Source organism: Lycium barbarum, chromosome 4, assembly GCF_019175385.1.
Source record: "Lycium barbarum isolate Lr01 chromosome 4, ASM1917538v2, whole genome shotgun sequence".
Taxonomy (NCBI): Eukaryota; Viridiplantae; Streptophyta; class Magnoliopsida; order Solanales; family Solanaceae; genus Lycium; species Lycium barbarum.
The window spans coordinates 45,104,765-45,125,199 of NC_083340.1; the positions used below are offsets into that span (position 1 = coordinate 45,104,765).

The following is a 20,435-nucleotide window of genomic DNA, read 5'->3' on the forward strand; positions in this document are numbered from 1 at the left end:
TATAATATTTAGGCACAGCAGGGACCATAGATTTAATAACGAGGCTTCCTATTGCAGTATTAATTTGGAATATGAGTGAATTAATCCCACCACAATAAATTATAATTTATTCCACTAAAAAACTATAATTGCAATCCTCAGTTTAATTTTGAAATCTTTCATTAAAAACTTATTTAACTCCCCATGTTAAGATTACAGATAGCAATCAAATAAATTAAATTACTGACAATTTAATTCCATTGACTAATTTAATCTTTTATACTTCCGCTTAAGTTATTTCATGTGACGGATGCAAAATCCACCTGCAGGGTTTTCACATGAAATCTTATAAGCATCCATAAAGGGGTATCATCAATCTCAAGGTCGAGACACGGATTCTATCAACTAATTGTTATTTCACAAATGCATTTTGTCATTATCCAATTTACCAGGAATACATTGACTCGCAATTGCGTCGTACCTTTTAATAAATAAAAATAATGGACAAAGCACATTGGTCATACCAATCATATCAAGATTAAGAGTACATTTAAATAGCTAGAGAGATTTATTTATATATTCAGTACAAAAATACTTATCTCTACTTGGTTTGTTCGATACATACAAAATGTACTAGCATAAGAAGTTGGAATAAGACCATTCTCATAAGCAAGATAGATTATATTTTAACCTTATGCTACAATCATTAAGATATTTTGCCCAGTTTCATATCTGATTGTGAACATTAACTTTATAACTTATAAGAACCGGCAATTTAATCTTCTGTGCTTGAGCTAAAACTCCATACACTAAATCGTCTGCTATATAAGTAAAGAGCACACATATGAACAAATAATCTATTTAAAATAAGACTTTATTAAATTGAATATATAAATAAACAATTGTTCCATAAAGAATAAAACATAATACCACATAGTTAATAGTATATCCTGACACCACCATCACCAAAAATTCCCTTCACAAACTCTGGGGGGAAAAGAGACCAAACAAGGAGGCATCCGTAGTTTTTCTTTAATGGAGATCTAACTCTCCAAGTTTAAAACAAAAAAAATCCTATTTTAATATTCTCTAGTGCCCTTCTATAGTTTTTTTGTGCCTCGACTCATTTATTTATTCAAAGAGTGAGACCTAAGGCGAAGATTCTCACGAGGTTTGCGGGTTTGATTTTTGTTTGCTCTTTCGTGCTTAGAAATTGGGCTATTTCTTATGAAGTTGAAGAAGACTTGGTTTTTAACAAAATTGAAGGGTTATTCTTGGATTCTGTTTCTGAAACATCTGTTACTGATGCCACTAATCCCACTTTTCTTATGATTGGCCATTCACTCATTCCATAACTATCATATACGAAGAATTTTGGTGTTGAATTTTAATTTGAGAAATAATAAACAAAGAAGTGAGAGATCAGATTGACAAAGAATCGGGAAAAAAATCGAGAGAAAAGAGAGAGGTAGTGATGAAAAAGAGGCAAATTTAGATTTTTTATGAAAAAGACGAAAGGACCCCTCATATTAATGAATCACTAACTAAATATTAAGGGCATTAAAGCAAAAGACAACATGGGTACATTACTATCCTACAACATTCATGTTGTAGGTTAGCAAATCCATATATATATACATACACATACACACCCGTGGAATTATTAATCAAGCCCGAAAGAAATTTCTTTATGGAGTCACAGCTACATGGTTATAGTGTTAGGCCGAATTTCTGAAATCAATCCAGTTCACGAATAGACAGTTTCCCTTTTTAAAAAAAAAAAAAAAATCCGATGTTCACTAATCGAACCCACTCTATTTGTTTTTTGTAAAGTCAAGTTTAGAAAATTAGAATTGAGTGGTAGTTTAGCCGTGAAATTCAAGCCTCATGCCATTATGATGCAAATGTTCTATTTTCATTTAACCATCATTACCTTTTATAATAGACTTGGGTAATCCCCCCCTCTTCCTAAGAAATCGAGATCAATGTGAGGAAAAATCGAAGATTTACCGAAGTACTTCTATCAATTTGACTTATTTCGTATGATCGTTTACTTGAGAAATGAGTCAAATTTTATATGGTTAAACAGACAGAGACTAAAAATATGATAAAAACTAAGATAGGAAAAACATTTATTTGAAATAACTATTTAGTAGAAAACCTAAATGCCAGTGAGAAATTCAAACTTCAGAAGGATTATTCTTACTTTTGGAAGACGGGAACAAAAGAAAATGAGTATTTAGGGAAAAGCAAGTCTCCATTCTGTAACGAACCAAATTCTTAACACGTCTAACAACTTGTATTAATCCAAACACAGTAGCAATACAATAACGATTCTGGAAATAACAATAGAAATCTGACTGAAATACAAAGGATAGAAAGAAGGAGATGAGAATCAGAGATACTGAGAATGGGGATGAGAAGAAGCAGACTTTTGAGTTTAGACTCAACAATATTCGCATAACCGCAATTGCTCCTATCCGACACTATTTATCAACCTAGATCCCAAAATAACCACTTAATATGGTGTTGGGCTGCTTCTGCCTGAGGCTTCTATGTAATATTTCCACTGGTCCATTTATTAAACTGGTTCGGGCCCATTCATAACAATACTCCCCTCCTCAATAAGAACCTTGTCCTCAAGGTTCGAGTAGAGTAACACTAATATCATAGCGCCCAAGGCCCATATGCGTACCAGAGAGAAACCACCATTACTATATTCTATAATGACAAGAGTGTCTGTAGAGATGTTCAAAGAGTCCACGACGTCAACCTTTGAGTGGAATATGCAAACTAGAATCAAAACCAAGGAAAATGCTCGGCTTATACCTTGTTCCCTAAACCATAACAGAAATTCCCTATGGCATAATGCCATTCCAAGCCCCATTTCCATGTTCACATGCTCAAGCAACATTAGGACCTCATGAACATGATGTTGAAGCAGCAAATCAAAAAGCATTCTAGCAGCCATACTATAAGCTTTAGCCAAGGGAAACTATCTCTTTTCCCACTTTATCTATAGCATAAAAAGTCCTGAAAATTGTGCGGGCTGACGGAAAAAAGATCCATACGCATTCTAACACTGCTATAGTAGCTTTCAAGTGTATCACTTGGCAAACACCACCAATAGCTGTTATAATGAACTTCAGCAGGGATCCATCGAGAACGGGAGTCAAAAATCGATCTAAAGACAACAAAAGCTCATGAAATATCAAACTCTTTAACGAATCACCAACTATTTTATCCATAATACCTGTGAATATTTCGTCATAAACTCTTAGAACTCTATAAAATATAGTCAGCTTGAATTCCAAAAGATCCTCACTCAAGTTTTTAACGCCTTCTGGCCAAAAACCTCCTGAAGCACCCATGTAGATGTAATTCGACCAAAGAAATGAGTCCTTTAACATTTTCAGCATAGTGAACCAGCAAAGAAATGCTCTGTAATTCAGAGGTATAGCAAGTTCTAAGACACTCATAAAGGAACTCATTATTTGTCTTAATTTGGCTAGACTACTCTTCTCTTCCATATTTTTAAAAACTACCTTCAAGTTTTGTTCATAGTGCCTGTAGAAGGAAAAGAGAGCTGCAATGTTTTCTACAATGCATTCAAGAGAACAAACAAAAGCCGATAGAAGATGAGCTCTTCCACCCCGTCGCCTCATAGAAAGTAATAGCCCTTGTGCAACGCTCTTTATAGTTCTAGATGTAACTTCAAAGAATGGGAAACTTTCCAACAACCCAAGTGATTCTCCAGTAAAAGCATTCCACACCAAACACACGAGCACCTTGGCTCGTCCAAATTCCATTGCACAAACACATAAACCAAAATGCAATGACATGTTAGAATCATTATTAAGAACAAAGCCAACATAGTAATTTGGTAGGTGCACAAGAACCCCATTTGACTTAAACTCCTCAAGAACCTTTTGATAGACAATAAGGAGTATCGTATGCAAGCGAAACTGGAAGAATGTGCCTGAGATAGGGCTTAAACTAAATGTAGTTACTACATGAAAGATGAGGTAATATGGCATCTGAATGGAGGAAAGTATAGTGTCACCCAAGTAAATCAAATTGTCCATGTGAGCAGCTGGTTTCACTCTAAGCTCCTGCAAGTGTATCGAAGTACTCTTGTCTTGTCTAATTTTCCTTAATGCAGCGCATTGGAAACCCCACACCTCATAGAGATAAGAAATGCCAATATTTTCTCCAAGCCTCGCATAGGACATTACTTGACTGACAACAGGAGACAACGCAAACCCAAATTTAAATGTACTATCTTCGTTGAAAAATACTGAGTCAAAAATAATATCAACTGACCCAAGGATATATTGCAACAAAATTAGCCTAATCAGAGAATCGGATTGTTTAAGATCCTTCAAATAATTGTGTCTCCTCATTTTAGCAGCTTCAGATGGCAATATAAGTTGTGGTCTCTGACCAGTGTCGTACCATTTGCATAAATGAACGTTACGTGCAAGGTAGAATATATCTTTAAAGACTTCCTTCAAATTTGGTTCACAATTAGTGCGTAAAGTCATTATAAATGCAATATAAGCAACAGTGCTAGTTGAGTCGTGCACAAAGCAAGTAGATAAACGAAGAGGGCTATGCGGAATTAGCTCTAAATTGACCGTAAATTCCTCCTTAGTGTCATAGAGCATACCGAGAAGTACAACCAACTGCCCTATGCGTATATGTAGGAATATCGAGTGAAGGTAAACCAGTGTGAATTTGGCTTTCCTTTGAGGAAATTCATCGAACAGGTGGTGCCTCGCTACCCTCTGAACTTGGAGCTGCTTCATCTTTCTCGTCTATTGCAACATCATCTTCAGCAAATGTCTTGCTGGGGTCGAGCAGAGTGTCCAAATGACCAATTGAAAGGAAGTTACCTACGGACTCTAGATTTTCTTACTCCACTTTGAGAGTTTCTAACATCGTTGGAGGGACCTTGGAATTCTTGTTGGGTCCATCCCATAATTTGAGGAAAGAAACATCTCCCTCATTTTAAGGAAGAAAACAAGGAAGAAAACATTTCCCTTGTTTTGAGGAAGAAAACATATTCCTTGTTTTAAGGAAGAAAACATCTTCCTTGTATTTGGCAAATTGTCAAGTGTTTGCTTGAGTCACAAATGACATCAATAGGTTCATTTCATCCCTATAAATAGGGAAGCCTTCTATCATTTGTAGCATCACCAAGAGCAAGAGAGAAAAACAGTAAGGAAAACACTTGAGTGAGATATAGGTATTAAGTTTAGGATTGGTTTTTTGTAATAGTTGAGTGTGAGAGTTGCTCCTCCTATTGTAATTCTGTTCCGGTTATGAATAGAAGAATTTTCCAATCCTAACAAGTGGTATCAAGAGCTTGGTTAATCTTCCAGGCCAATCTTTTAAAGTTTCGTAAAATTTTCAGTCAAAAATATTTTGTCCCAAAATTGTGCTCTGAGTATACCATTAGAAATATCTCGTTCCGAGGATTCCGAATATATATTTTTCGGAATTTTTCTACCACCGGAAGGCCTCCAAAAGTCCAGTCAAAGTTTCTCTGTCCACCATCGCCGCCGCCGCTCTGCCACCTTCCGGCCACCAGCTCGCCGGAGAAGACGACCGAAGAAACCCGATACGAACAACCCGTTTTGTCCAGACCAACCTGTTTGACCAGAACCAGATCTGGTCAAAGTCCAATTGCCACATCATCCTTTTGTTGACTTTTTCAACCAGCCAGTGGTTAAACCGGCCCGGTTCGGTTTGAATTAGTGCAGCCCGGTTCACTCTGTTTTTGTCCGGTTTTTAGATTGGTCAGACCGGTTCCCTAGGTTTTCGACCATTCCAAATTCAACCGTGAGTCCCGTTTTGCCTAATTCTGCTTCCATAGTCCAGTACAAGCAGATTAGGTGCACTATATCATGGAGAAATCATCATCGGATACCATGATTCCGCTAACATCCTCAAATTATAACATGTGGAAACCTCGTATGGAGGACTTGTTAAATTTGAAGGATTTATTCGAGCCGCTCGAAAATAAAGGTGCCAAACCCAACAAGAAGACAGACGAAGAATGGGCAAGAATGAATAGGAAAACGGTCGCACAAATTCGATAGTGGATTGACCATAGTGTATTCCATCATGTCGCGCAGGAAACGAGTGCTTACAAACTTTGGGAAAAGCTTGGGAGCATGTACCAAGCAAAAACGGCTCGAAATAAAACATTGTTGATGAGGCGATTGGTAAATCACAAGCTACGTAGCGGTACCTCTGTCACAGAACACACAAGTCAATTCCAAGATCTCGTGAACCAGGTAAGTGCAGCCGAATGGGTTCTCAAAGATGAGGAGCAAGCAATCTTGCTCCTAAGTTCTCTACCTGATAGCTGGGAGACTTTTGTCGTCACTCTCAGTAATTCCGCCCCCAATGGTAAGGTGACCATGCAGATGGTCACGGACGCCTTAATAAATGAGGAATCGCGAAGAAAAGAAGCCGGGGTAGATCAATCATATGCCCTTGTTTATGAAAATAGTGGACGCAACGGAGGTAGAAGCGGAAGTAGAGAAAGAGGCCGAGGCAAAGGTAGAGGTCGATGTCAAAGTAGAGGAAGATCTCAAGTTCGAGGGAGATCACGAGAGCGGGGAAAGTCTGTCGATACCAACACTTGGTTCGAGGGATATTGTAACTATTGTGGCAACTATGGCCACAAGAAGGTGGAGTGTCGAAAGCTTAAACGGGAGAAGCCTCAAACTAACCAGAGTTCGAGCAAGAAAGATGGTGAGACCATGGTCACCAGACATTACACTTGTTACATGCGGAGAGGAAGCATGCCTACACGTGGGCACAAATGATATTGAGTGGATGATTGATACTGCTGCATCATTCCATGCCACTCCACACCGGGATTTGTTCAGTATTTATAAATCTGGAGACCACGGCGTTGTGAAGATGGGCAACACCAGTTTCTCGAGCATTGTTGGCATTGGTGATGTGCACATAAAAACTAGCAATGGAAGCTCACTTGTGTTAAAAGAGGTTCGTCATGTTCCGAATCTGAGATTGAATCTGATCTCAGGAATAGCTCTGGATCGACATGGGTATGGAAATCTGTTCAAGGATGGTACGTGGAAGCTGTCCAAAAGCTCTATGGTTATTACTAGAGGACATATTTGTGGTACTCTTTATAAAACCAATGTAAAGTTGTAATGACCGAGTCTTAATGCAGTTGAAGAAGAGACATCGCCAAACTTGTGGCATAGACGATTGGGCCACATGAGTCTGAAGGGATTGACGACTCTTGCAAATAAAGAACCCATCTCAATAGATAAAGACGTAACTTTGGATCCCTGTGATCACTGTTTATTCGGGAAACAACATAGAGTTTCTTTCAGTTCCACCAGAAAGAATCGTTCCGAGTTGCTGAGCCTTGTCCACTCTGACGTGTGTGGACCCATTGAAGAAGAATCTCTTGGTGGTAGCAAATACTTCGTGACATTCATCGACGACACATCACAGAAGGTTTGGGCTTATTGTCTCAAATCGAAGGATCAAGTATTCAATCGTTTCAAGACATTCCATGCTATGGTAGAAAGGGAGACTGGAAAGAAGCTGAAATGCCTCCGATTCGACAATGGAGGCGAGTACACTTCCCGGGAGTTTTTTGCATATTGCGTTGAACATGGGATGACATGAGAAAACGGTGCCACGAACACCACAACATAACGGTGTAGCTAAAAGAATGAACCGCACTATTGTTGAGAAAGTCCGATGCATGCTCAGTATGGCTAAACTGCCAAAACCATTCTGGGGCGAAGCTGTTCTGACAGCTTGTTGTCTTATAAACAGGTCACCTTCAGTCCCATTGAACTTTGAAGTTCCAGAAAATATATGGTCTGGGAAAGGTATTTCATATTCTCACTTGAAAGTGTTCGGGTGCAAGGCATTTGTGCATGTATCCAAGGAGTTGAGGCAGAAGCTTGATCTCAGATCAACTCCGTGTATCTTTATCGGCTATGGAGATCAAGAGTTCGGATACAGGCTGTGGGATCCCGAAATGAAGAAAGTGATTTGAAGTAGAGACGTCGTGTTCCATGAAAACCGATTTCATGAGTGTGCTCCAACAGTCAACAAGCAACGAAGTTATCATGCTCCAGATGATGTCCCTGAATCACCACACATTCCTCTCAACAACAAGGAACTTCATGATAATGTCCATGATGAACAAGAAAACATTGATCCGGCAAATGTTGATGATGATCAAAACGAAGAAATTCTTGAGCAGGGGGAGCCTTTACCCCAAGACGCAGCTGGAAATAATCAAGTTCGACGTTCTGCACGAGGGTTAATCCCTCAAAGGTCATACTCGCCAACAGAATGGATCCTTCTTACCAGCGAGGGGGAGCCAGAGAGCTTTCAAGAAGCTCAATCTCATAGTGAAAAATCCAATTGGCAACAGGCCATGGAGGAAGAAATGAATTCTTTACAAAAGAATCAAACATATGAGTTGGTGAAACTTCCTCCGGGAAATAAGGCCTTGAAGAACAAATGGGTCTTTAAGCTCAAGAAATATGCTAGCGGAAATATCGTGAAGTACAAGGCAAGTCTCGTAGTCAAAGGTTTCCAACAAACGGAAGGAATTGACTTTGATGAGATTTGTTCGCCGGTTGTGAAGATGATGTCTATCCGAGAGGTTCTCGGATTGGTGGCAAGTATGGATCTTGAACTTGAGCAGATGGACGTGAAAACAGCTTTTCTGCATGGTGATTTGGAGGAAGAAATATACATAGAGCAGCCCGATGGTTTCCGAATCCCAAAGAAAGAGCATCTCGTTTGCAAGTTAAGGAAGAGTCTCTACGGTCTCAAACAAGCCCCAAGGCAATGGTACAAAAAGTTCGACTCATTCATGCTGAAATATCAATACAAAAGAACAACTGCAGATCATTGTGTGTACTTAAAGAAGTTCCCTGATGGAAAATTTATCATCCTTCTGCTCTATGTAGATGATATGCTGATAGTAGGCCAGGATGCAACTATGATCAACAACTTGAAGAAAGATTTGTCTAAGTTCTTTGATATGAAAGACTTAGGCCCTGCACAACATATCTTGGGCATGAAAATCATTCGTGATCGAAAGGCAAAAAAGTTGTTCTTGTCACAAGAGGAATACGTTGAACGCGTGATCAAAAGGTTCAACATGAAAAATACCAAGCCTATTGGTACTCCACTAGCAAATCACTTCAAGTTGAGCAAGGAAAGTTGTCCTTCTTCCGAAGAAGAAAAGAAAAAGATGAAAGCAGTGCCCTACTCTTCAGCAGTTGGAAGTTTGATGTATGCAATGGTGTGCACAAGGCCAGACATTGCTCATGATGTTGGTGTTGTGAGCAGATACTTATCAAATCCAGGAATAAAACATTGGGAAGCTGTCAAGTGGATACTACAGTACCTGAAGGGTACATCCAGACTATGTTTGTGCTATGGGGGAGCTAAGCCGATTTTGGAAGGTTACACTGATGCTGACATGGCAGGAGATTATGATAGCAGGAAATCAACTTCAAGTTATATATTCACATTTGTAGGGGAGCTGTGTCATGGCAATCTAAGTTACAAAAGTGTGTAGCACTATCAACCACATAAGCCGAATACATTGCCGCAGTTGAAGCTGGGAAGGAGCTTATGTGGCTGAAACGTTTCCTTCAAGAACTGGGTTTCCGACAAGAAGAATACACAGTTCATTGTGATAGTCAAAGCGCTATGGATCTCAGCAAAAACTCGAGGTACCACTCACGCACAAAACATATTGACGTTCGATATCACTGGCTTAGAGAAGCAGTCGAGCAACATGAGCTGAAGCTCTCCAAGATCAACACAAACGACAATCCTGCAGATATGCTGACCAAGGTGGTACCGAGAGACAAGTCCGAATTGTGCAAAGAACTTGTCGGCATACACTCAAACTAAAAGCCAGTGTACCCTCCTTCAGGTGTATGGGACTGGAGGGGGAGATTTGTTGGGTTCATCTCATAATTTGAGGAAGGAAACATCTCCCTCATTTTAAGGAAGAAAACAAGGAAGAAAACATTTCCCTTGTTTTGAGGAAGAAAACATATTCCTTGTTTTAAGGAAGAAAACATCTTCCTTGTATTTGGCAAATTGTCAAGTGTTTGCTTGAGTCACAAATGACATCAATAGGTTCATTTCATCCCTATAAATAGGGAAGCCTTCTATCATTTGTAGCATCACCAAGAGCAAGAGAGAAAAACAGTAAGGAAAACACTTGAGTGAGATATAGGTATTAAGTTTAGGATTGGTTTTTTGTAATAGTTGAGTGTGAGAGTTGATCCTCCTATTGTAATTCTGTTCCGGTTATGAATAGAAGACTTTTCCAACCCTAACAATTCTCTGTAGGGATGGCGTTGCCATCGTCCAAATCAGAAGCAATCTCCGATGGTGCGACCTTCGCTGTTTTTTGCCAATCAGCCAAAGACGTATCGGCAGCCGAACTTTCTTGAGTGTCAGCCAACTTTTGGGAGCAAACAGAAAGGATGTTCTGGACGTCCTCGAGTTTTCAGCGCATATAAGAACAATTTGCGTCCATCTGCAATAGCAAATCCATGACCCTAGCATTCACTGTAGGAAAAAAGTAGAAACGAGAGGCATCCATGAGGAGGAGCAATGAAAGCACCAATGTAACGAACCAAATTCTTAACACGTCTAACAACTTGTATTAATCCAAACACAGTAGCAATACAATAACGATTCTGGAAATAACAATAGAAATCTGACTGAAATACAAAGGATAGAAAGAAGGAGATGAGAATCAGAGATACTGAGAATGGGGATGAGAAGAAGCAGACTTTTGAGTTTAGACTCAACAATATTCGCATAACCGCAATTGCTCCTATCCGACACTATTTATCAACCTAGATCCCAAAATAACCACTTAATATGGTGTTGGGCTGCTTCTGCCTGAGGCTTCTATGTAATATTTCCACTGGTCCATTTATTAAACTGGTTCGGGCCCATTCATAACACATTCTCAAAGAGTCCGCCGAGAGAAATTAGCTAGAGAGGACTCAAAATAATGGTAAATGGCCTTCTTTCCCTTTTAATTCATTGATGATAGTAATTTCAAATCAAATTTTCTGCACCAAGACGAAAAATTGATTAATCAGTTATCAATTAATGGTAAATCTCTTTCCCATCTCGATCTAAAATATTGATTTCCTTTAATAAAAAATAGTTGTCACAGCTTGCAATTACTCTTTTCTTATTCTTATTCATTAACCTTTAGGTTTGGCTAATACGACTTGAAATTTTATTGTCTATGCAATAATAACAAGTCGCTACCTCTGATTCATATTAGATGTCTTTCCAGGTTTTTCCACTCATTCTAGTTTTCCATATCACTACTGTTATTATTACTCTTCTACTATCGCATTCTTCCATTTTATTATTTGTTATTGTTTCCTTCGCATTGATTATCATACAATTTGTTGTAGCTATTGTTCTCTTCTCCGTTGTTTCAGCATGACTTCTCCACTATTATATTTTTTTCCATACTTGATTTTGTATGCTTTACTTGGGCCAAGGGTCTATTAGATTTCTACCTTCACAAGTTAGGGATAAAGTTGCGTACACACCACTCTCCCCAGACACCACTTATGAAATTACACGGAGTATATTTTTGTTGTTTATTGTAAATTATTCTTTGCATATATCTCCTTAAACGTCTTATTTAATTAACACTACCATCTCTTATTCTTTTTAAACTATTTTGTCGAAATAACTATCCTTAGGATCAGAGACCAGAATTTGAAACTTTATTCTCTCTGCAATGCAATGGCAAGTTATGTTTTGTGTATTTATTGATCCTCTAAATGAAACTTAATTCTAAAAAATGATGCATACATAGTTCATGAAGATGGTCCTGGCGATGTTCAGGACACAGAAACTAATGAAGGTAAGGGTGGGGTGGGGTGGTAGTGGGGGTCGGGGGGGGGGGGGGGGGGGACACATATCTGACATAGGAGGAGGACAATAGCACACAGTAATACATTCACGTGCACTTCTTCAATTGTATCCTTCCAAAATCCTAATATCAGAATGTCCCTACACACACACCCTACCCCCCTTCACTTACTAAAGTCAGCACAATGCAATTTACATACATACATATATACACACACATCTATCTCCATCTCTCTGTGTCTAGCAGCTTTCTCCCACACGTGTCCCTTTGTACTCTTCTGTTCCCAATGGTGTGCACCTCAGATCTTCTGCACCAGTTAACGTTGCCTTGTTTGTATTAAATCCATTCTTTGCTTTGGAATGACATCTCCTCTTTGCTTGAACCCTCTAATTCGACTACTCTATATATGTTTCCTTTAATAATTAAACCCAATATTTTTCTGTAAAAGAAAAGTGCCTTTCAATAAGAGGGCGTATCTTCAGCTAACAAAGAAGTCAATATTTACATTATAAAATACATGTTCGAATGTTAACTGATGCTAGTCAATAGATGAAAGATAGCTAAAAGCAATTGGTTTAATCCTGGACATGATACGTTAATATTGAGTTCTATCGTTGGCTGCTGTGAATTAAAAATATTGTACAGCTATTTTTAAGGTTAAGTGTAAGAGTTTTTCGAAAAAAAAAGGTTAAGCGTAGATTGTAATTGAAAAATCAACATTACTGCACCGGGAAAAGAAGTAATTGCACTCATTAATCAAAAAAAAAAAACTAATATAAAAGGAAAGATTAAAAAAATTGTTGGAATTTGGCACTAACATTATTCTTGGTTAAAAAAAAGTTCTATTTTTTAAACAAGTACTAGTAACAATCTTTTTGTTCGATGCTTATTTCAAAAAAGGAAAAGAAAAGAAAAGAAAATCTATGTTTTAGCATTAATAATTCTATTTTTAGTAACAAGTTATCACAAATCTTTTTGCTCCGCGGGCTATTCTTTTGATTTTGAAATCATTACCAACTTACCAAATGATCAGAATTAAGAAATCTAGAGCTGGATCTTAGGAATCATATACAAGTCCAGAGCCAGCATTGTCATAAATATATTACTCTCCAAAAACACTCTTAACAAAAAAGTGCTACTCCCCAAATACCACAAAAAAAACAAAAAGTGTAAATTTTATGGGTCATGGATAAAACCCAGTAACCCGGCCCATAACTCTCTTTAGTCGCAGGTCGTGCTTGGGAAGTAGAATCAAGTAGCATATGCATATCTATCTACATTTCTCTCTCTCTAAAAGTAGTTTTTTTCCTATCAAAGTTCCCATCTTTCAAACTCCTCCGCCCAAAAAACTCCTTCATCCTTACCTTCTTACTAGGGTTTCTTGTTAAATCACTTCATACACTCAAAAACACTAAAAAAAACACTCTACTCGATATATACATACAGAAGTGATATGTATGTGTTTGGTCCTACTCATAAAAAATCTTAGAGCACACTAGAGAAGTTGTGTGTTTGTGTTTCTCTCTCTACTAGGATCTATACATTCTTGTTCATCCAAGAAGAGCAAATCTGAAGAAAAGGCTATGCAATCAAATTATGAGATGGCTGGGATCCATCATCAGAGAAACCAACCGCCAGCACAAGTGGAAGAGCAGCAACAACAACAACAAAGATTCTTGATGGAAAATGCCTCAACTTCTTCACCATTTTTCCCAATAAACTCAAGTTATCACTTCCCTCATCAACAGCCACATCCACTTCTCCAACAAATTCACCATATACCCTTTACTCAACAGTTTTTTCAGTATCAGCAACACCCCCATTACAGATCCATGTTAGACCATCAACAACATCACGAAATAAGGCTAGACCCCAGTGCGGAAGTCGAAAATAATGATTTTTTTCCTTTAAGTTTCAAGTTGGGTATGGAAGGTGATAGTGTTAGCAAAGCATCTAGTGGTTATGGGGAAGAAGGAGAAATTAGACAAGAAGATGCTTTGATTCGTGGGAGTGAGGGATACTGTACACAGCCTCGACAAACTTCTCTAGCTGTGTCTCATTGTTGGCAAAACCAAGAAGATTCTGCAATTAAACAACCTTTCTGGTAATTTTTTGTGCACTCAATCACATGTAAATTATAATTAGTCTACTACCTACTGCTATCCCCACCGTACACCCTATTAATAGCCTACTCTATTATTTAAATTAGGGTAAATTATTTATTCCTGCTTAGATCGTCTACAATTAATATCTCTTTTATTTTATTTTTTTCTTTCCTCGTTTTTGGGTTTGTAGGAAGCCCCTTAATACGGAATTTTCAAATGGGAATAACAACAGCAGTGAAAGTGAGAAGAACAAACAAGAAGAGGATCAAGAAATGTATCCACCTGAAGAAATCCAGCACCATCAGCAAATTATCAAGAACTTAGAAGAAAATAAATGTAGAGTATTATTTGGAGAGTTAGAAGCCATTTATGCTACAAATGCTGACAACACTAACGCTACTACTAATGTTCATCGAATTGCATCTGAATCTGTTCTCACTGCTGAAGATTTGCCAACGAATCACAATGTCTGTATTCCTGTGGCTTTCAATGATTCTAATCAAGCCAGTGGTGCCACCACAGCCATGGCCACAACTATTGCTGGATCAGAAAGTGCATCCGTTGGAGAAAGAGAAGCAGAACTTGAAGTAGAAGCGACAAGGGGCGAAGTTAATAAAAGGAAGAGAAGGAAGAAAGCAAAAGAAGGAACAACAAGCACTTCAATGACAAGATTTTTCGAGTCCTTAGTGAAGAAACTCGCGGACCACCAAGAGGATCTACAAAGGAAGTTCATGGAAGCGATTGAGAGATTGGATGAAGAAAGAAAAGAAAGAGAAGAAACGTGGAGGGAGCGAGAATGGGCAAGGCTCGAAAAAGAAGCAGCTGCTAGAGCACATGAAAGAACCTTGGCTTCAAGTAGAGAAGCTGTTCTTGTTTCTTACTTGGAAAAACTCACTGGTCAAAAGATCAATTTTGATCAACCAATCAAGAATGAAGACAAAAGTTGTTTGAGCTTGGCAAAGTTGAATAATAAGAGATGGCCTCAAGTTGAAGTTGATGCTTTAGTTCAGATTAGAACTAACTTGGAATCTAAGTTTCAAGAGGCTGGTCCGAAAGGGCTACTTTGGGAAGAGATAAGTTACTCAATGGCCTCAATGGGATTTCAAAGAAGTGCTAGAAGATGCAAAGAGAAGTGGGAGAATATGCATAAGTGTACTGTCAAGAGAACAACAGAAATCACGAGGGAACAGTTCCATGATGGAAATAGTAGTACTGCAACTGCTGACTTTGTAAATCAAGGAAATGATACTGTTGATCATTTGGCTACTGTCAATCTACCTGAGGGGAATGGTGAAAAAGATAAACATGGAAATGGAGAGTACAAAAATGGAAGTGGGAAAGAAGCTGTGGAAGAACTAAAAGAAGAATAATGATGAATGAATTAAGGATTCATTCATCAGAATCCAGACAAATGAGACAGCCAAGCTAAGAACATCACTAGTTCCTTTCAGGTGGAGCCTTTTTTTGCGCTTTACTTTTCTCTTTTCTCATCATTTCTTTTTATCTGTGTACTGGTATTTGCTCATCCTGTCATTTCTTTTTCTTCCAACACTGATATGAGTTTCCATGTCGTTTCTGATATTTTCTAGTGGTTTAAAATGTGAAGTATTGTGTAGGGAATACCATCATAACTTTGTCCCGAAAGACATGCAAAACATGGTGTCTTGTATCATAGCACATAGATGAAGTTAATGCAACAATTATAAAAAAAAAAAAAAAAAAAAAAAAACAGTGCGCATGAAATGAAAACCTAGGAAATGTTGCTTAGCAAACATGATGAAAGATTATACTCCCTCCGTCCCATTTTAACTTTTGCTTTCGTTTAAAAAAGTTTTCCCAAAAAAAATATCACTTTAAAAATTTAAGGCTAAAATTGATAATTATTTTCGACTATACTCGTAACATTAAAGGAGGAGCAGTAGTTCTTTTTAATACTCCCTCTGTCTCAATTTATGTGATATTTTTGACTTTTTGAGAGTCAAACAAGAAAACTTTTTCCACGATTTATTCGTATGCTTTTTAAATATTATAATTGTTAATTAATGTGACTTATAACTTTTTATATAGTTTCTAAATATGTAATTATTTTTAATAGAATCGTATGTCTAAATTCACGGTCAAAATAAAGAAGTCTGACTCCCGAAATTCGAGTTGTGTCACATAAATTGAAACGGAGGGAGTAATGCTCAATTCTAAAAAAATATCTAAGAAAATCTACTCCCTCCGTCCCAATTTATGTGGCATCTTTCGGATTTCGAGATTTAAACAAGTCTTCTTTTACCATAATTGTTTTATATACCTTTTAAATATTTTTAATTGTCAATTATTGTGACTTATAGTACTTATTACGTAGTTTCCAAATTTCTAATTTTATTTTAAAAAACTTAAAGATTCTATGCCTGAATTCATGGTAAAATTAAATTGTGACTCTCAAAAATCAAACTGTGGCACATAAATTGGGACAAAGGGAGTAATAAATAGAGGTAACTTAGTAAACCTTGTACTTATTATTTTTTTAATGAGCGTAAAAAGAGATAAAATAATAATTAAAATGGGACGGAAGGAGTATAGTTAGTTTTTTTCGCACCACCTTAACTCCTCTATTCAGATAATATGTTGAGGTCTACATTTTCTTTTATTTGCTTCACATTTCTTGTCATCTGAATTTATTACGGGTGACCGTATTCGCAATATGCGATTGGGGCATGCATTAAATATAGACTATAAAGTACATTTCTTTTAAGGGAAAAGGGTCAAAAATACCCCTCCATTACAAATTTGGATAAAAAATATGAAAAAGGGTCAAAATTACCCCTGAACTTTGAAAAATAGTTCATTTATACCCTTCGTTATACTTTAGGGCCAATTATACCCTTACAGTTATACTATGGGTCAATTATACCCTTATGACTAACGGCTGCCACGTGGCATCATCCCAACCCTTCAAAATTATTTTACCCTCAAATAATTTTTTACCTACTAAAATAACTCAACAATTTTTTTTCTAGCAAAAATAATACGAAATTATTTTTATTTTTTTTCCTGGAAAAAGTATCCGTATTATTTTTTCTCGAAAAAAAAAATCGGGTCGGGTTGAGTTATTTTAGTGGGTAAAAAATTATTTGAGGGTAAAATAATTTTGAAGGGTTAGGATGATGCCACGTGGCAGCCGTTAGTCATAAGGGTATAATTGACCCCATAGTATAACTGTAAGGGTATAATTGGCCCTAAAGTATAACGAAGGGTATGAATGAACTATTTTTCAAAGTTCAGGGGTAATTTTGACCCTTTTCCGTAAAAAATATCCCTCCTCTCATTAAAGTTTTCAAATACACTCATGTCTTAACGGAAATTCCCAAAATAACCAGATTTCATTTTTAACCCCGCTCCATTTAAACTCGATCAAGCTAAATAAAAAACTCATATGGGTTACTCGCTAGTGTGCCTAGTGCTCCAGATGTAGGACTCGGAAACGAGTTGGTCGCATATGAATTTTTTTATGTAGTTGGGTCGGGTTTAAATGAAGCGGGTTTAAAAATGAAATTCAGTTATTTTTGAGGATTGGGGATTTCCGTTAAGATAGAGATATATTTGAAAACTTTAATGATGGGAAGGGTATTTTTTACCCAAATTTATAACAGAGGATATTTTTAGCCCTTTCCCAAAGTAGAGGGGCATTTTTGACCCTTTTCCCTTTCTTTAATTCACTCAATATGGTGGTCGAGTGTCAACGGCCAAACAAAATTATTTTCTTGGTCTTTTTAGCCGTTGTAGCCATTCTTTGAGCGATGATTATATTGGCTTGGAGTTCATTGCTAGATGTGGTCCAAACTTGTGAGGTGTGGGGTAAGACGATGTGTACTGTATAACAATTGTTGGGTTTGGTCTTGCTCCAAAAATATAAAAATAAAAACAGTGAATTTGAATTTAAATTCAAGCCATACTTGATGTTTCGTGTATCCAAAAGAATACTGGCTTCTAATATGGTTTTCCATGGATCAATGCATTCATATGCTTGTATTATAATTTTTTTATCTTCATAAATTTCAAAGGTTACAGCATTCACAAGTTTGTACTCACATTTAAAATTTGTGTGCATAGACTTTATTTAATTTCATGCCTCCTTTTTGTTTCTGTGGCTTGTTTTATTTCTCTTTCCCATTCTAAGTTTCTCTATATTTATTGGCTTTTTTATTTGGTGTCCGCTACCTGTATTAGAGAACTGATTAAATTCAAATATTTAAGCTTCTTTTTCTTTAAACAAACAAGTAGCCGTCTCTAATTTGAGGAGATGTATTTCTTTTGTCAATAAAGTAGAGATCAGAAGACTTAAAATTAAAGAAAGGACAGAGCATTTGAGTTTTCTATAGTGTAGATACATGACAACTGAAATTGAATCTTATATGCAAGTACTTAAATACTTTTTAATTTATGAAGGGAAAAGAAAGGTTAAAAAAAAAACAAAAGAAGGTAGGCATAGGTTCCACAAGGGGGGAGAATGTTGGTGTGAAACGAGTGCACCCGAAACTTTTTTAATTCAAAAAATAACTTTTGGAATCAAACTAATCCTTTAAAAGAAAAAAGAATCAAATTAGGCTTCACGCACAGAAGCTGTGCGTGAAAGGACCAAACTGTAACTTTTTGAGTTTGGTCCTTTCACGCACAGATTCTGTGCGTGAAAGAAGGACGGTACTTTTTTTTGCCCTTTTTTTAAGCTATCAAAATCACGTTTTTTTCATACTTTGGACAAAAATTAGTCATGTTTCAAAACCCCGAAATATCAATATTTTATATAGAACTTAATATATTTTTTTGCATACAATAACGTCGGCTCATTACATCAAGTATACCTAAATGTTTGGATCGTCATTTTAGGGGTTGTAGAGTGCCCCGAAGTAAGTTTTGTTTGGTTGGAAACTTGTCATCTTTAGATCTAAGTGTCATATTTTATAGGGTTTGATTTAAGTGTTTTGAAATAAAAATATTGTATTAAAAAATAATTCATCCAATACGAGTGGTTCAATCAAGGTATAATATATCTCATTCAATGCTCCCACCAAGGTTTGATCCCATGTTGTTGGCATAAAAAAGAAGTAAGTAAAAAAGAGAGGCTAAACCAACAAGCCAAATTGGTGAAAGCAACAAAGTTGACACTTTCTATTTTTTATAATGTTCACTAATGTTATCTAACTCGTTTTCATAAATTGAATTTTGAACCTCGAAATTGACATTCAAAACATCATTACCACGGGATTAGCATCTCGAAATAGATTTTTTATCATTATATTTTTACTAAAGAAGAATGAAATTTTTGCACAAATTTGGGGCAAAATTCAAATTGAATGGGATAACGGGCGTTTTTTGGAAAATCGGCTCGGCCAAACCACCTTGCGGTAGTTTATCCGCGTAGATCTCGAAAAAATACCCCAGATCAAAAAAGAAAAATCACGTAAATCGGACATTCAAGCGCGAAGTTATAACCATTTAAAGTTTCAACAATTTACAACTAGTTTTCTACCTATGCTCCCGTCCTTATTTTTTTATTTACGTGAGTGATAGGCATATGTATACTTGATGTAATGAGCCGATATTATTGTACGCTAAAAAAATATTAAGTTCTATATAAACTATTTATATTCCGACGTTTTGAAACGTGACTAATCGTCGGTCAAAGTACAAAAAAAAAACTTAAAGATAACAAGTTTCCAAACTTACTTCGAGGCAATTTACAACCCCTAAAACGACGATCCAAACATATATGTATACTTGATGTAATGAGCCGACATTATTTTACACTAAAAAAATATGAAGTTCTATATAAAATATTTATATTCCGGTGTTTTGAAGCGTGACTAATCTTTTGTCAAAGTACTGAAAAAAGCTTAATTTTGAGTTTGATTTCCAAAGAACAAAGATGACAAGTTTCCAAGCAAACAAAACTTACTTCGGGGCACTCTACAACCCTTAAAACGACGATCCAAACGTTTAGGTATACTTGATGTAATGAGCCGACGTTATTGTATGCAAAAACATATATTAAGTTCTATACAAAATATTGATATTTCGAAATTTTAAAACATGACTAATCTTTGCCCAAATTATGAAAAAAATGCGATTTTGATAGCTTAAAAAAAGGGAGGAAAAAAAAGTACCCCCTTTCACACACAGATTCTGTGCGTGAAGCCTAATTTAGTTCTTTTTTTTTAAGGGTTAGTTTGGTTCCAAAAATTATTTTTTGGGTTAAAAAAGTTCCGGGCTCAAGGGAAGTAGAAATTAAAAAGGAATATCCACCAATTTGGTTATAATCAAAAGGTAAGGGTAGATAGAAGTAAATTGGTATCTCACGCTTTACCACACTTTCACCTTAGTGTTTTCAGCATCTCCAATCAATCCAT

General features: G+C 36.8%; 1 protein-coding gene across 1 annotated transcript; it reads left to right on the forward strand.

The window, feature by feature from the left end:
- Nucleotides 1-13,161: 13,161 nt before the first annotated feature.
- Nucleotides 13,162-15,671, forward strand: LOC132635975 (trihelix transcription factor DF1-like). Its single transcript, XM_060352595.1, has 2 exons — nucleotides 13,162-14,039; nucleotides 14,231-15,671. Exons 1-2 carry the CDS (start codon nucleotides 13,519-13,521, stop codon nucleotides 15,408-15,410), a joined length of 1,701 nt encoding a protein of 566 aa, XP_060208578.1. The 5' UTR covers nucleotides 13,162-13,518; the 3' UTR covers nucleotides 15,411-15,671.
- Nucleotides 15,672-20,435: the final 4,764 nt, after the last annotated feature.

What these genes read in the sequence shown, in the direction of transcription:
- LOC132635975 (XM_060352595.1), top strand. Translation starts at nt 13,519, where the DNA reads ATGCAATCAAATTATGAGATGGCTGGGATCCATCATCAGAGAAACCAA. An exon ending in GCAATTAAACAACCTTTCTG is followed by an intron (nt 14,040 to 14,230) that starts GTAATTTTTTGT and finishes TTGGGTTTGTAG; the next exon opens with GAAGCCCCTTAATACGGAAT.